General features: G+C 41.4%; 1 protein-coding gene across 2 annotated transcripts in view; it reads left to right on the top strand.

Moving 5' to 3' along the window:
- The window catches only part of TMEM178B (transmembrane protein 178B), a 245,107-nt gene that overhangs the window by 191,423 nt on the left and 35,242 nt on the right, over positions 1-18,442 (top strand). For both annotated transcript variants that reach the window (XM_065681413.1, XM_065681403.1), the window contains exon 3: positions 9,952-10,089. In XM_065681413.1, the coding sequence (XP_065537485.1) occupies positions 9,952-10,089 (138 nt within the window). The remainder of the gene's footprint in view (positions 1-9,951; positions 10,090-18,442) is intronic.

Consider the following 18,442-nt stretch of genomic DNA (forward strand, 5'->3'; position numbering starts at 1 on the left):
AAAACTTCAAAATCAAAATTTCTCCGTAAGAGAGAGTGTTTTCTCACAGCTTTGAATGTCTTTCTATAATTCCTCCCTCCTTCTCTCTCATCCTCTTTCTTCTCTTTCCAGTTCCCAGTCCAGCCTCACTTACATTAAACAGTCTTTTTTAAAGACAAGAATGTGCCTTTCAGAGTTCCTGAATTCAAATGTTTAATGCTGGGGTCTGTGGAACGAGTATGTTTGAGCAGAGTGCTGGGGCACTGATAAAGCAGAGATACCATCCCTCCACCTCCAGCCTTTTCCATGCTGGCCATTTATCAAACCTGCTGCTCTGAATGCTTTATAATGGGATTATTCTCAGGCTTGTGCTTCATAATGTTGCACTAGTGGTTGGAGCAGGGGTTGAAAGAGAAGAAAAACCTTTAGGATAATGTTTTTGTTGCTCCTGAATGCAAGCAAGGCTTTAGTGCTGGGATGGAATGGGAAGTCAAATTCAGGGGGAAGAAGGTAAAACAGATGAGGCATTACGAAGTCTCTCTCTCTCTGTATTATCCCTCCTGCTCCTCCTGTGGTCCATTCCAACATACCTCCAACTTCATTTATATTCAAGAGGAGCTTAAGGTAAACCTGTGTTTTAAAAAGATCCTTAACCCTGGCTGATACTGGGGTTTTACATGCAATTATGTTTCTTGCTTCCTATCACACTCCATTTGTCATCTCTAATACAGACTTTTCTTTATCTCATCACTCTCTTCCATTCTCCATCTGGTTTTGCCCTCTCTTCTCTCCTCACTGAAAAAAAAGGGGAGGGATAAAAGTATTTCTGGGTTTTTTCTTCTGCTTCCTTCTGGCCCTGACGAGCACTAGCCATCAAGAAGTGGTTCAAGAAATACTAACTGAAGATTAAATTCTGATAAACTTCCATGTGGACATGTAGATACTGCAGTGGTGACTGGCATATCAAAAGCAGAGTGTAACAAGGCACTGCTCACTGTGGAAGGAGACTTCTGTAATCTAGACAATAAACCCATTGCTATATATAATAGGATATAGGGATTTCTGTATCCAGATTATTTTCATGCAACTGTTACTGCACTCTGTATGTTAATAGCTGAATGCCTCTGAAGAAGAAGTGTTGAACTGGCTTCCATGGCACCCCTGGGAAAGAGGAAAAGTCTGTTTTTCAGAGGAAAGTTTTGGAGCACCCAACTCTCCCACTGACTTCAGGGAAAGCAGAGCTCGCTGGGCTCTTCACTCTAGATGCTCAGTCCCTTGCAGGTAGGGGTGCTGGAGACATTGCTTGCTCCCAGGGCATCTCTGGATGCCTGCGACACCCTGGCAGGGCTGCATGGTGAGGTTTGCCCTGATGCCCAACTCTGCTTTTCCTCCTGTGCACTCTACATAGTGGGGAGGAATATATGGAATAGCTGAGTCTTTAGTGGTGTCAGAGCAGTGCTTCTCACCAGCACTGAAACCACTTTGCAACAAAGGGTGTCATCTTTGCTCTGAGACCCAGAGCCCACTGCAGCTTTCTTCCAGACCATTGGAGACTCATTTAGAAAGCTGAACTTTCCATCTGGGCTCTCCCAGTGCTGCCAGGGCACAGGGAGATGGTGCCTCACATGCTTCATAAATGACCATTCTGGCCCGGCCAACATGGTGCTAAGGGACTGTGTTGTTCTTCCTGCCCAGCAAGATCATATTTGTGTGGTGACTCAGAGGACAGGTCACTCAAAGTAAGAGGTTACCAGTATAAAGGAGTGTGAGCTTCCTGAGTTCTCCAAGGCAACAGAAAGGGAGAAAAATGAAAGAAAAAACAAACCCCAAGCTCTGATATGATAAAGTCCCCACTGAAATTGAGCAGAAGCTATTTTATTATATGTGCTTCAAATTCCAACACCTGTGTAATCTGCCAAAGCTGTGTAACGAAAAGCCTCTTGGCATGACTACAACTGTGAAATGTTTCCTTTGTGTGGCCTCATCTAGCAGAAGCAGGAAGGATTAAAGTTTTGAATATGAAGAAGGATGGCCAAAAATGCAGGTGCCTTACACTTTCTTCCCTATTTCTAGGGAATGAGAGAGGGAAAGGAGGGATGAGAGGGTTGATTGGGCAAATTAAAAGTGTACTCTGCTGGGACCGAAGCTTGGAAATGTTCCTAGATGATCACATATTGCAGTACTAAAAGCCTGAACAGTAAATCTAGAGAGTGAAAGACTCTTCAAGATCAGCTTTTGAGCATCACTGAGTGAGTAGAAATTATCAACTTCAGGTACTTTCTGAGAAAAAAAAGATCTCTCCAGAATCAGAGAAGGGGCAGGAATGGCTTAGGTTTGAGTAGAGCAGAGCAGAGTGGAATAAAGCTTTGGCATATGCTCAGCTCGTGCGGCCCACTACATCAGGGATTGCAAGGTTTTGATTCCTTTCCTAGCCTGCCGTCGCTCAGAGCAGAGTAACAACACAGCAGATAATAAAAAACCCTTTTCTTCTCTGGCTGAAGTTTCTTTTTCAGCAGAAGGGAATGTGGGATTGGAGCAAAAGCCTGAACCCTTCTATGGGTATTCACAGGCATTTTTTTTCCCAAGATCTAACATAAGTTTTCTTCCTTCTACAGTACAATTGCACCTGCTGTGTTAAATTTCTTCTGTGCAAATGTCTTCTTTATGCATTGACCTCTCTAATATCCATAGCATAAAGTCTCTTGAAGACAAATCCATCTTTTCAGCCTCATGCGACATTTTTTCTAACCTTTTTCCCCCCTACATTTAAACAAGTTTTGTTTCCTTCCTTTTCTATTGCATCCTTAAATCTCTCCCTTAGTATCTATGGGTTCTCTTTTGTCTCCTCTCTGCTCTACATGAGCAAAAGGCAAGATTTAAATCATGACTTGATACTCAAGCTCCTGATGGTGCTTTCAGCCACTGCAGAAATGGAGCATTTCTTAGGCCCTAGTAATTTTCCCAAATACTGGAGGAATTGCTTTCAAACAGTAATGCACCAGTGCATGTCCTGCTCTGGGAAGCACCCCCCACCCCCTCCCCAATGCTTTATGAGACAGTAAATTGCAGTGTCATGTGGAGCTTGCTGTTTGTCAGCATGAACCTCTGAAGGTGTCAGGCTATGCAGAAGACAGGACTTCATTTCTCCTGTGATAAACTGCTCACCTGGCTCTGAAGTTGTGGGATTTCTGATGAAGGAAGGCAGGCGGAAGTGCTAGCAGTGCACAGGTGGCACCTTCCGTTTGTAATTGTTTCTGTTTTCATAAGAACGCTGAAGAATTCTGATGTAGGAAATCCAGATACATGGCCTCTCCTGACAAGAATTAACCATGTGTAAGGATGTTCATTCTACACCTCATCCTGAGGGATATGTTGACTAGCACAGACCACAGACAGTTTTTGAAGCTTGTTATCAGCATTTCCATATAGGTAAGTTCATGCATGCTGGCAACCAAACACTTAACACTTTGTCACACCACCAGCAAAATCTAGTCAAGAGAATTTGATGGAATTTCTTGGACTAGAAGAAGTTATGCATGTATCTCATAAACACCACTGCACCTCTTGTGACACTAAGGCTCATCTACACCCTCCAGTGTGATAGTTTCTCTTTCTGTGAAGGGCCTTCTCTTCTTTCTCTAGCTTTGAGAGGGTTGTGGTTTAGTGTATGTGTTTGTGACAGACATATTTCTGAGTCACTGTCTAGTGCAGAGTACTTACATAAAAATATAATCCACTGTTACTTTTGTTGAAGTGGGTTGTACTCATTGTGATTGCATTAAGAATAATCTTTACACTGAAGACTGAGTTGCCACATGATTCAGTAAAAGGCACTTTGAGATTTAACTGAGTCTCAGGTAGACTAATACATATTTCTTTTCTTATCTCTCCATACCTGAAGCAGAAAGAAAAGATTAAAGCCTCACCCTCTATTTGCCAACCTCATCCAAAGTAGTCTTAAGCTGTGTGGAGAGAATCATGAGGCAGAAGATGCCACTCAAAATCACTTGCATTAATCCTCACTTGTTCATTGTAGCTGTGAGCTGCCAGGACTGGCATCTAGTAAGACACATCTGTCCAATTTTACATCTTGCCCTCCTTGTAGTTTTGAGGTGAGGTAAGAGAACAAATGATGTCAGAGAAAGGTGCCTCTGTGCTGCTGATTCTTTGTAAGAGAAGTCATTTAAACAAAGCTTAATGAAATCTGGCAAATTGTGCTCCTGGGCTGTGTGCAGTTCTTGAACAATTTCCAATGCATATATTTGTTTGGGAAAAGATGAAAAAACAAGTGATTTAGACTCTTTTCAAGCACAAACATTTTAAATCCCACACTGGTAAGAACGAATGAGAATGAACCTAGCACAGGAGAGTATAGATCAAAGTGACCTGCAATGAAGGATTATGCTAAAGAATTATGCTCTTCCAGTCTATTTCTGTTTGTGATAATACTAGATTTTGACAATTGGTTCTAGAGGGGCACATACATACATTTGTGATTTCATTTTTGGTTTCCCCTTTTGTCAGGACATTTCAGGAAAGAATGGCACTATATCCAGAATGTCTCCTAAACTGTTCTAGATATTCTGGGTACAGACTTTAAGGTCCTTAGTCCTTATGGACCTTTCTCTACTGGGAGAAGAAAGGAGAAGATGTAGGATGGACTGTCTGAACCACTATGTGCAGCTGTATTGCACTTTCTGATAGTCTGATAGCAAGTGCTGCAGTTTGATGTGGTAACAAACTCTTGAGAACAAACAGTTCTGAAAGTAAAAGCAGTGCCGTGCAGTTAAAGGGCTGTCCAGAAAGCCCAGTAGTATAACTTCAATTATAGGCTCCTGCACAGATTTTCCATGTGGCCATGGGCAGGCTGACTATTCTCATCCTGGTTTCCCCATCTGTCATGAAAGGCTCATATTTTCTTTCCTGTGTTGTTGTGAGCAAAGAAATCTCTAATATTTCGGAAGTATTATTAAACTCCTCTGTGGAAAGGAAGATAGATATCAACAAGGAGACCAAGCGCTTGCTTTAGAAAGATGACTTGCAATTTCAAGGAAGAGGACAGAACATCAGAAGTCAAAAAGGCATATCGAAAATTTCGAGATGCAGCACTGATTCAGAGCATGTTATGTTTGCAGCTGCTGGGGTGTGAAACTTCTTCCATGATGTGACAGCCAGCATGAATTACTTTAGTGCTCATAACAAATACAGATGGACAGCTATCAGGGTGAAATGAAGGGCAGGGGCATTTGCAAACTGACAGAGAGAACCTTTCACCAAATGCTGCTTGGAAATAAACTGATCTTACTCAGCTCTTCTTCCTTTCTTTATCTTCAGAAAACCTTTAGAGCCAATATTCTCTAGTGGAAGACTAAAATGCTTTTAGGAAATGCATGTTGTTTTATGACAATCTGTCTCTGTTTTAGGGAGGTTGTCTAAAATGTTAATATTTCTCTTTTCATTGCAATTCACAAAGCTTGTGGCTTTTAAATTTACCATTTCAGTTTCAGTCATACGTCACTCCCTGTCCCTTCTCCAGTGTTACCAATCAAGAAATTTGTTGTTTCCAGCTTACATGTGCATGATGCCTTTACTCCTTGTCTGATGATCGACACTGGTTTTGAGTCAGGATTAAGTTCCCTGCCTACGACATGCAGCAGCACCTGTAGCAGTGCTAGGCATGGAAAGTAGTCCCAAGGGGAAGATATTCACACATAGTTTTTAATATGTTTATATAAAAACAGGATGAAGATGATGTCTCTAAAACAAGAGTGGAAAGATAATATTGCGCTTTCAGCCACAAGTGATGGTGGTGTGTAAATCCATGTAGTAAATCATTGAAACTAGTGGTCATACAGACAAGGCATTGAAAATCAACTTCTGACTTGTAGGTCTTACAGAACAAGCGATGTAATACCTTCCTTACATGCACCCTGTAGGTACATTTCTAAAGGTTTGGATTACTAGATGGTAGAGAAAGGGGATTCATAATAACCCTGCAACCTGTGCACTTTTCTAGTGTGAGGATTTGGGTTGGCTATCCAGGAGGGGATCAGCTGTAGAATGACCAAGCAGTGCGCATGAGTGAGCCAAGATAAGGTATGTTTGGTGTTGCAGCTCCCAGGTGGTTGCATAAGATTCAACAATGCATTTTTTCACTCCTTCAGTTGATTGGGATTGTCAGTCTGTGATCTTGAGATGCCGTAGTTACTCAGAGAGGCTTTCAAAGAAAGAGTGCAGAGAACCATTCATTTCATAATCGAAAAATAAATAAAAGCAATTTCATAAAAGTGATAAAAGAAATCCAAATCCAGGATGTGTTGAAATGTGGTAAAGTGGTGTTCCATGATAAAGCATGACTCTTTTTGCCTTTGCAGAATGTATTCAGGAAAGGTCTATCAGGGCAAATCGAACTCAGATAAAACCCATCAATCTGTACTGATGAGCTATTTTTTATTTATATGGTGTCCCTCCTAAATTAGTAGAAGGAATTTATAAATTGCCTCATGTACACAATGCAAATCTTTGCTTTTCTGCTGTCCTTTCCATGTGGAACTTCACACTAACAGGACGGTAGTCATTAAAAGTACTAGGGGTCGGTGTCCAGACAATATAGGTTAGATGGAGCTATCCCCCATGTCTCTTGGTGCCGCAATAAAGAATACCTGCTTGTCAGCTTGAAAACTTTGTTGGCAAGTTTGTTCCTGGAGTTTTCTCTGAATCATGTTCCCTGGTCTTCTCCTCACTAAATACCCTGAGGGTAATGAACTGACCTTGAGAGAAGTAAGATGTCACAAAGAATTGCCATTTTGATTATTTCTTTGTGTGTGCTATTAAGTGCCTGTCAGAGGTTAAGTTTCTGTTTATTTTCAAGAGATAATGTAAGCCTGGAGTTACAATGATGGTGGATTTTGCTGTGTTGTTAGAAAGGGAATTTCAGGTTGCTTCGGGAAGAGAAGTCAAGTGAAACAAACCTCAGAATTTGGCCTAGAAATCTTGGTCCTGCTACTTTAATTCTTCTGTTCAATGCCAAAACTCACACTGATTTTAGTGGGGTAAAACCTTTTCCTTAGTTTGGTACATAGAACGTGGGGATGCTTTGATCCCCTCTGGGACCTATGAAAAGTACCTCCATCAGCTAGTCACTGGGGTAGGTCTGAGGAGTTACTGACATCTTGCAGCTGAATAAATCTATTTAAATCCAGCTCATTAAAGGCAGGCTGTTAGGATACGTTTCCATTAGGATGAGCAAGTGCTGTTACCTAGAGTCAGCAGTCAAAGTTAAAATGAAAGGGTTTTGCAGAGCTGACACAAACAGCTGTGCAGTGCTTCTGAGCGGTGTTGTACAGTTACTGAAGATGACATAGGAAACAGTAAACAGTTTATGTTTCTATCTACCTTTCAAATTGAGCCCAGGCCTTCATGGACAGAAAAGTAAGACGGCACTCTGCTGTCAAAGATGCTTTCTAACATTTAGTGCTTATTTTAGAAAGCACTCTCAGAAATTCCCAAGGAAGATGTTGCCTGTGGGAATTACAAGTTTCCACAGGAAATGATGCTTTTTTTTCTGTGCTAGACCTCCTTGAACATATTCAGATACTTTGTTGGGAGGGTTTGTTGGTTTTTTCCCAGTGGGACAGTCACAAAACCTAAGATAAAAATACGAATTTTAAGATGTGTATCTTGTTAATGGGCCCTGGTCACTGGTGGGCTGAAGTCCTGGTAATCTTTACATTGTCAGAGGGGCTCCTTGTAAAAACCAGTGACAATCTACAGTTATAGTTTCAGTGGGCGGGTTGTGTTCTGCAACTCGATCTTGCATAAGGACTTCTATAACGAACACAGGCCTGAGTAAACCTCTTTCCACTGAATCGAATCATTCTGTCCCAGCACACTGATGGACCTTGTGGACACTTAGCACTTTGGACAAGGAGCTTTATAAATCTCTGATGATGTTAATCTATCACTGCTCACAAATTGCACTGAAACTGCACTGCTGGTATTCATGGTACTTTTGGTCCACTGTGGGAAAAAGGTAAAAAGTATCAAAACTGAGAAACAGCCAAAGGAGAAAAGCTTCTACAGAGACTGGTGGATGAGTCACAGTTTTCAAATCTTTCTCCCCCCGTCATGAGCATTCTATTTCTCAAAAAAAAAAAAAATTATATGCAAAACAAATTAAAAAAAAAAAAAAGTTTCAAGAAGGAAACAAATGTTTGCTGAGCTGACTTGGCTGGAATTTTCCCTGCACATACACTCTTGACAGATCAGTGCTTAAACTTGCTATGTGTACATGAGAGGGGACAGGGAATAATCGAATGTTAGTGACGGTTGCCCCATCTGTTCCATTATTTGAGGGTGTAAAGATGCTCTTTAGCTCTCACAGTCCTTGTGATTTTGGTTGCCAGGTGGTCTCCCTGCCCAGATTTCATATTCAACACAGCTGTGAAGGTTTTTTTTCCATCTCATGCATCTTTTTGCAAAAGGCAAATAAGCGATGCAGTCAGGTCTGAATTTAAGAGTTTCTTACATTAGGTCTTGGGGATATTTTTCCTTTATTTATGAAATAAATACAGGTAAGCCCCATGGACCTATATCAGATGTAGTACTCTGTCCCCACTTTCAGAGCACAAAACGCTTCACTCCAACCCCCTCCCCTTCTTCTCCTCTTAGTGCTCCCTGGAGCACTCAAGAACATCCTCACCGGAAATCATCTGACAAGATCACCATCTAGATACAAGATGTCCTGGGTTCAGCAGTAGCAGTCATTTTTCTCCTTCTTAGAAGCTGGTGCAGCGCTGTGTTTTGACTTTTGGCCTGGGAACAGAACTGATAACACAAATGTTTGGTCTGACCAAGGACTTTCTGAGCCTTATGCTCTGCCAGGGAGGAGGGAAAGCTGGGAGGAAGCAGAGACAGGACACTTGACCCAAACTAGCCAAAGAGGTATTCCATACCACAGCACGTCATGCCCAGGAGGTAACTGAAAGTTACCCGGAAGGGCTAGGGCGCTGCAGGTTTGGACGAAGTATTGGTTGGTGCTTGGTAGGTGGTGGTAGGGGGGGGCGAGTTATCACTCGGCGGGTGGTGAGGTGTTGTATTCTCTTCCCTTGTTATTTTCTTTATCATTATTATTAGTGGTGGTGGCAGCTGTGATTTGTGTTATACCTTAGTTACTAAATTGTTCTTATCTCAACCCATGGGAGCTGCATTCTTTTGATTCTCCTCCTCATCCCTTGGGAGTGGGGGGTAGAAAGTGGGGGGAGTGAGTGAATGAGCTGTGTGGCTGGTTTTAAAGCACGACACAAGAGAAGGCAATAAAGTGTTCCATATCCCAGCTGTGTATCTGCAGTTATCTCTGACACCAGAGTATCTGCATACGCCACCATCCTGCAGGTACCAGGTTTCACACACACAGTGAGGCACTATGTCCCGACTTACACATGGGAAAATGTGGCCCAGAGGTGCTCAGTGAATTGCTCAAGATCATACAATGGATCAGAACTAAGGTGATTCCCCATGTTTGCACTGGAGCAAAGCACAGAGGCTGCTTTGCATATCAGTTTGAGCAGGTACATCTATTGTATGTGGTGGAGTAACAGACAGAGATGAGAAGGCAGGATTTAAACAGACATTGTGCTAGTACCCAGAGGCTAGAGGTATTAGGCACAGCATTGCACTGAGGCTATTTTACAACTTCTAATTCCTGAGCAAATCGTCACAAGTCCCTTGGGTGCATCTGCACTGAGTTTCATTGTGTGGTGAAATGGTCACCTATTTTCTTTCTTTAGCCCAAGTTAGTATCTTAATTTATGGACTGTCCTCCTGAGCTATCCTTACTCAAATCATCCCATGCCAATACACCTGAAGACTTTTCAGAAAGCAGCATTTTGGGTTAAGGTTGTTATGAACCTGTGATGATGGCTATTTATCACTGTTCATACGCATGTTCTTTTTCTGTCTTCCCCACTACAGATCTGCGCAGGATGACAGCTGGCTTCATGGGCATGGCTGTGGCCATCATCCTCTTTGGATGGATTATTGGGGTGCTGGGGTGCTGTTGGGATCGAGGCCTTATGCAGTATGTGGCAGGGCTTCTCTTCCTCATGGGAGGTAAGTGTGTTAGTGAGTGACAGAGCACTGGAACAGGTTGCCCAGGGGGGTTGTGGAGTCTCCTACACTGGAGATATTCAAGGCCCGCCTGGACAAGTTCCTGTGTGATGTACTGTAGGTTACCCTGCTCTTGCAGGGGGGTTGGACTAGATGATCTTTTTAGGTCCCTTCCAACCCTTGGGATTCTGTGATTCTGTGATTCTGTGTTTGAAGAAGAAATGTGTTTTCCTTGTTGTTTTAATGTTCGCTATTTCCACATACCCCTCCTTTTCTAAGTCACTGAAAATGTTTTCAGAATTTCAGTGGTCTGGACTTGGTTTCATTCCAAACTCCTTCTGGTGTACATCAAGGATAACCTAACTGTCATTGCATGTTGCTTTTATCACAAAACAGTGCTTATAAGTCATAGGGCTGAAAAGGGCCTTTTGAGTTGTTTAGTCCAATGCTTGTTGCTGCAAGTAATACTATCACCCTTAAACTTAATGGGCTTAATACGTTTATTAATAAAAATCTGAAGACTATGCAGATATTATTCCCACAATTATCCCATTTTGTACTGAGCCACATTGATAACTAGAAATTGTGCTCAAAGTTTTAACCTATATGTGTTCCTTGTGAGTTGCTTGTGAGTCAAATGTAACCTTTAGTTTACGTGTCTTTCTCCTTTCTCTGGTGTACCTGTGAAAAGCAGTGGTATCCTTTTCCCACTTTACATATGCTATTTCCTGTAGGCTTTTCACTGTAAGACCCAGTATCAATCCAGCAGCCCTTTCTGCCACCTGTTCTTGTTTGTACTTACATTTCCCAAACACGGATGAGAAGGACCATTCCCAAACAAGGTCTGATCAATGCCTTTTATGAGTGACGTGATGGCTCCCCTTCTTTTCTTGAAATCCCTTGCCTGAAGTATTCTGGGGTTTTATTTGCCTTCTTCATGCTGTGTCACACCAGAGATCAGCAGCCACCCTTCAGCTGGATAATACATACAGGCCTTTCTTTTTCTTTATGACTTCCTGCTGATGATCACCCAGTTTCAAGCAGAGATTCTGTTTATTGCTCCCCAGACACATGCCCTGGCACTCTGCGCTTTTGAGCTTCTTCCTATTTCAACTACACCAGCCCTCAAGGTCAAACTACATCTCTCCTGTAATAGTTCAGACTTTCTTACTAACAGATGCCATGCAACTTCCTGCCATCATCAGGTTTCGTGGCACACTTGAAATGAAGTGAGAGTTAAGTCCCAAATGCAGCGCTGGGTAAATGTCTCAAAGAGAAGAGCCATACTTCTCTTTCTTCTGCTGGTGGTTTTTGTTTGGCTGGACTTTTGCCCCCCAGGCAGAGCATCACTTCAGCACATTTGGTTACCTGTTCATCTGTACTGTGGTGTGACACAGCTATGTGTGTGAAATACAGGAAAGCTTCTGTAGTCTCAGAAGAGGATTTAAGCGCTTGAGTAACAAGTGTTTACGTTCCAGTGCTGTTGGTGCTGTTGACATAGACATTAGCACTCTCAATGACCACAAACACATTTGAAATCTGCTAGTATCTTGTGCAAGCACACACTGGTCTATGTGTGGTTGTCTTGTTGTGGGTGTTGATACTTTATGGGCAATGGGTCTGCTAAATTAGCTTGGTATTTCTTATGTAATTAAAAGCTTAGTTTGCACAGGGGGCTATTTTGCTTTAATATGCTCAGATATCTGTGTGGTATTTAACTTACTACAGCACAACTTTCAGATTAAAACATTACGACTAAAATAAATACAGAAATATTAAACTTATTAGAAACTAGCTAAGTCTTGTTTACTAACCGTAAACTATCACTATATATGGCAGAGTTTCTTGTACAGCTGCAGAGATTACATTTTGGTTTAATGTTATTTGTTTGTCAGTAATTTGAAAGATAGCTGACAAAACTTTTCAGGTCAAACAAGACCCAGTGTAACCATGCCTAATGGGATGGGTCACCCATAGCTTACAAAGCCATCTTGGTGTGCTCAAACAATACGCATTTCAGTGGAGGCAGATCCAAGGTCATGCAACTGGGAACGAAAAGTGTCAGTCATCCTTGCAGAATGAGAGGCTGCCTCTCAGAAAGCAGCAGCTCTGAAAAGGTCTTTGGGATCATGGTTGCTGGGATCATCCAGCTGCACAGCAGCTCTCAGCACAATACAGCTGCTAAATGTGCCAGTTTTGCTGGGAATATACAATAAAAGCATGAGGTGGGGTTATCTCTGGGCAAAGCAAAACTATTTCTGGATATCGTAATCTGGTGTTTCTGCTAAAGAAGGATGTGGAAAGATAGGGAGAGGTTTGCAGAAGAGTTACAAGAATGATTCAAGGTCTCAAAACCAAGAAAAGCACACCATGCCACAAAAAGCCCATTGCTTGAAATTATTTAGCAGAAGGTTTATAATTGACTTGAATGCAGTGCGGAAGTACCTATACAAGAAGCCATCTGATAGTAGCATGCTCTTTGCATGGACAAAATAATAACAAGATACAGCAGTTGGAATCTGAAAGTAATTGTAATGAGAGGCACCAGGTTATTTTTTCTACCAAATTCTGTCAAAATGTGTGATATTTTTAATAAAGATGTGTTGGGAGGAGCTCAAATGTATTTTCTGCTTCAGCATAGACACTTGGGTCAGGTTTACAAAAGGTTACTCTCTTTCTTGTTTTTGAACAACTCAGTGGCAACTTCTACAGTTTTCCTGATTTCTTTTAACAGCAAAGGTGCATAAAGTTACATCTACAAACTGAAACAGTCAGTTAATAAAATACACAGCTACTGCCATCTTACCTAAAAGTCAGTAGCTATCATTGTTTGCAGGCTGTGTCACGTTACATAGGCAATCCTTCCATAGCCAGCAAACCTTTTAATTTGAATCTTCAAGCTGGATGGTGCTTGAATACAAAGCTGTTACTTCTGTCACGACGTAAATGCTGTCATCATATTGTCCTATTGGTCCTCAGAATGCACAGAGACAGAGTGCCTTTTAGTTGTGCCTAACTTTGCTTCTGGTCCAGTAATAGGAAGAATGCTTTGGAAGGCAGTCTTATGACAATTAACCTAATTGCAGATGAGACTGTGTTAACTTGGTAGCTATATAATCAGCCCGAAATCTTTCCCTTCCATTTGCAACACCACTTGTCTTGTCTCTGTATGTAGCATTTCCTCTATTTTAATTTCTAGACAAATAGCTCTTCTGTACTGCTTAAACACTGCTGGCTTACCGTATCTATGGGTTTTGTCCCTTATTGCCCATAATTCTTTGAACAGGAAATCTCAGTGGAGCACTGAGAAATGTGCTGTGATAATCTAACAAGACCAGACATGGTTTCCTTGGACCTCTGGTTCTTTATTATATTTACTGAACTGTATTCTTGCTAGCCCATGTGGCAGTGCCTAACAAGTACTTGTAGTGTGCTTGATGTAATTTCTCAAGCAAATTACTGAAATAAGTCATTAGCAAAATGCAGGCCGTTATCTGGTATTAGCTCATCTGGAATCCAGGACATGTAAACTGTGATTTAGAGTGTGGTTTACACTGTTATTCGGCATGTTTTGTAACACGTTAAAAACTATTAATAATTCATCTTTTCTGTTTAGTCCAAATGTATCTGTATCAACAGCAATCACAGGTCTCTCCATGGCTTCCAAAGTTCCTTTTGCATAATTTTCTGTATTTACTGCAGATTTTATACTTGGATTCCTTATCTTGAACAACAGCATTTGCCTGACCACAGTAGGAATTTTTTCCAGTCCCTTATCTTGTACAGAGCCAGATGGATACTGCAAATTATGTTTAGTGGGTTTGACCTCATTTTGCATGATGGGACTATTGCGTAGCCTCCTGTACCTTTTATCCTGCAAGGTGGGAGAGTTTCTCTTCTCAGGAGTTTCTCCATTTAAAATTGTTGTTATGCTTCACTAAGACTAGTTCATTTTATGCATCTTATTTGAGACCGTTTAATTCTATTACAGAAGTGGGTCATACTCAAATTATACATTACTCCAAGCACATCCTCTTACAGCTTCTTGCATTTTCTCTACATGCAAATGCATGAAATGATTGAAAATCTGTGCACCAGTAAAAGCTCCATACTGGGCATGTCATCCAGTAATTTTGCAACTTCATAATAATTCTGGAACCTTAGAAGCATCTGTAACACTAGTTGCAAATATCAGAATCCTAGTTCTATTGCCAGGTCAAGGTCAAATTTCAGTTTTACTTCCAGCTCCATAAACCTGGGATGCTGTGAGCTGTCACACTGGCAACTGTACCAAGGCAAATTCCTATATCTTCAGGAATCCCTTCTTTTAGTTCTTCATCAATGTGCTTAAGAATATTTTCTTTATGATTGTAAGGTCCTTTCCAACCCTAACCATTCTATGATTCTATGATAAACAGTCAAGCTATATATCCATCTAAACCACGGGGTTTTCCACCAGCTCTCCAGTACATTCATTCATAGTTTTTTCTTGCTTCAGCAGCTCAGATTTTGCTAGGTTAATGTTCCTTCCACAACCATGCAAATTGAACCTTACCACACCTTCTATTATTGTACTTGCTTCATAAAATCAGCTTTTAAAGGCAAACTCTGATAGTCTGTTGTTTTCCCAGTTCAGCTCTAATTTCATTTCAGTCAGCTGTTTCGAAACATCACGTGGCTTGCTTTATTTCTAATTAGAAGGCTGGGCAGACTTTGTACCTAAATGCTCCAAATCTCCTTTCCTCCACATCAGTGCCTGCCACAAGGAAAGTGGGGTGGACGGGCTGCCCCATGGTGGCATGCTCCAGTGTTTTGGCAGGGGTTGCCTTCTCCCCTTCCCTAGCTGGTGAACCTCGACGATGAACTGCTGTGTCTTGTCCCAGCTGGAAATATAAAGTGGCACTTCCAATATCTTGCTCTGGTACTTGCTTCAGCACAAAATTATCCCTGGCCGGATTACATCCCTGCCCAAAGCTACATCACTTGCTTTTGTAGATGTATTAGAAGACCAACAAAGAACGCCATTATAAAATGGACCTTATTAGAGCTCTGTCCTTCAGCTGCACATTCATGTATTTCCTTTTGTAAGTCTGTAATTTGCACTGAGAACACATTTCAGTGAAATAGAGAGGGGGTTTACCGCATGCCTAACAAGGCAGCCCTTTGGGGAGAGAATACTGCATTGTCTTATTTTGTTCCAAATTTACTGCAAACAAATGCAATAAATCATCTCTGCACTTCTTTACTGTTTTACCTGTTCTCTTCACTCTTATCTGGTCTCTGCCAGTTTTGTCTTGTGACATGCACTTTAGGATCACTTTAGGGGTTTTTCCTCATTTCCTAACAGTTTCCTTAGAGAAGCATATAATTTTACTAGTCTTGCAAATATTCATTATTCTTTGCAAAGTCTAGCATGTTTCTTGCTGTAACCTTGCTTTGAGCCAATTAGAAGTTTTACCATTAATAATTCAGTCTCTAATTAGTCTATTTGGAAATTATTCCAGCTGTTAAATGCCCTTATTCATGTGATTTAGCTTCGCCATGCAGATCTGTAATAAAAAGACTTGTAGTGTCACGCAGCAGCTCATGTCTTGTCTTTGCCTAGTGACATTTTTGCATGAAATACTGGGCTTGGGGCTTTGCTTGGGAGTCTGAAATTCCCTTTTTCACTGGCACTGAAATGCCTGAAAGTCTTGCTGTACACATACAACAGTGCTATGGAGTTGCTGCTCTCTGATTTTCTGCCCTAGCATTTGCTTTCAGAACATCAGAAGTTTCTTTCATCCTCTCTGCCTGACTCCTCTACAATGATGATTTTCCAGTCTAAGGGATTCGAGCACCATTTGCCAGCTCCACTTTTGCCACTAATGTGGGTTTTGTCTGATCTGCCTAAGAGTGCTTTGGAGACATTGCTCTTTGCAGCTTGTCCATACTCACGGGACTTAGGTCAGGGTTACAAAAGCTTTAAGCCTTTTCCCAGAGCAGAGGTGAACACCTATTCTTTCCAGTGCTGGCTGCTATGGAAGAGATAAGGAGGCAAGAAAGATGTGTGAGACGGAAGAAAAAATAAAGTTATGTAGGTGTGCTGGCACAATTTAGTGGTTTAGTTCAGACAGGCAAGAAAGGATGTTTGTTAAAGAAATAAAGAACAACCCACTTACAAATGTTATGAGTTCATTCTGATTTTATATTCTAATCTAGGGAGAAACAATCTTTTATAAATCATTTCTATTCTCCTCCCTTCTCAGAAGTATTTCCAAAATATGCCTTCCCTCTGTTCAGGGATAAGGCAACAAACTGCTTTATGAGCCCAGAGCCAGAGGATGAACTGACCATTTATACTGGGTGAGTTTCTCTTGCTCCAGCCATGTCAAGCTTGACGCAGGTCTGTCGCAAGGTGCTGGGGGGACAAAGATGCACTTAGGGCTTTGGGCAGTGCCTGCTAGAGCCCAGCAGCTGCCAGAGCACTGCTTGTTGTGTCCAGGAGCTGATAGCCAGGATGATACTAAAGGGTGCACACCTTATCAGAAAGTGGGACTTCAAAACAGGGCTTGGGAGCCCGTGCAGCACAGTTGTTGGTACAGACATGCTGTACATGTCTGTATCCTCTTTTACTCCCCACCTCCACAGTCTTGTCTTCAAAATCCCCAAGCTTGAGTTCTGTGCTTCCTTTGCCTGTGCATATGTTAGTAGATGACAACTGAGGCATCTGTGTATTTGCAACTATGGATCGTTACCAGCTGTTGAGTCATTTGAGTCCCAAATTTAACTCACTGTACTTTGAAAATAGCACATAGCTGAAGAAAATAAGAGTGTTTATTCTACACAATTTGGTCCTGCCATCTCAAAATAATCATTCTGCTGCTGAATAATTTAAGAAACAAAAATGGAGCAATTTAATACAGCAAGTGTAACGCAAAGCTCTGTGATTGACATTTCCTAGGCACTTACAAAGTACCTTCATAGCAGCTGCCGAGAAGAGGCAAAGAGAAAGATAAACAAAAAGAGAAAGTAAAAGACATGCTTTGGAATTCATCTGGAAATACAGTGGGTCTCACAGGGCACCTAGGATTTCTACAATCAAGGTCTCTACCCACACTTCAGAATATTCACTTGTGATGACATAATCCATGACAGCACTGAAGATATAAGATATTTTCCACGGTCATATTTATTTTTTTCTTGTCCACAACATGAGTCTTTGAAAATCCAGTTTCTTATACTTCTTTCCCCAAAAGAATAGCATTAGAGAGTTTAGATTAATCTTTCTTACATATGGACAGGGAAGTGCAAATGCACAAGTGTGTTTACAAGTGTATGCATTCAGATCTTAAGACACAGCATGCAGTCTTTACAAGAACAGAGGTCTGCAATAAGTGGCTGTAATCTGAGCTATGAAGCTTGGCATAAATATAGTTTTCACAAAGGCATAATGCCTTTTGCCAGTTTGAAAAGTATTTATAATTCAAAAAATGTTGGCTCACTGGAAAAAATGAGATGGCGATCATGTTTTAATCCTGCAGGAGATATTAAATTAGTGATGACTGGAGAGGAATTTAAGAATTCAGCAAAACTCCTTGCAGACCACTGTAAGAACTTATTTATGGGGATTGACCTCCAGATGGAGACAAAGGCTGGTTTGTATCAAGAGATGCCATAAATTGGTTATGAAAGTCTGAAACAAGCCTCAGGGCGACAAGGTCAGTCACTCCTCTGCCGTGCCTCCCACACCACACGTACACTTTTGTTCCTACTTGTGCTTTTGGTTAAATTTTGCATTATGCTCTAAAGTGATTTAAGGCCTCGAATTGGAATGAACTTGAGTTAATGTACAGCAGTAACAGCTTTTAAATGCTTAAACCTCTCTAAGGCTCTTGACTGTTTAAAACCCTCAAAAACATTACAAGGGTGTTGCGGAAGGCAAGAAAGGAGCTGATGAAGGTCTTCATGGACCTGTGATGAGACCCAGAGCTCAGACCAGCCATGCAGGCTTTGTACCTTAGTGCCCATTGGCAGTAATAAAACAAAGCAAAGCACATGCATATGAAGGTAATAAGAGTTAGCCTGCTTTTAAAGATGTCATTTTCCATCACTTTCAGGAATTTTCAGTCACTATTTTCAAACAGCTTTCTCCTGCATAGCTTGTGGCATCCCTCACAGATGGAGTTGTAGATGACATTCCTTGGTCCTGTTATAGGCTATGTTTCCAGGGCTTAAAGAGTAGCCCTTCTTCTGTATTTCAAACCTGGTCACTGGTGGATATATGTCCAGACACGGATATAGGTCCACCGGACATATTCACAAATATGGACTGGACTGGGAGTGCTTGTTCATCCTGACCAACTAAACATTTGTA

This window comes from Lathamus discolor, chromosome 1 (assembly GCF_037157495.1).
Source record: "Lathamus discolor isolate bLatDis1 chromosome 1, bLatDis1.hap1, whole genome shotgun sequence".
Taxonomy (NCBI): domain Eukaryota; kingdom Metazoa; phylum Chordata; class Aves; order Psittaciformes; family Psittacidae; genus Lathamus; species Lathamus discolor.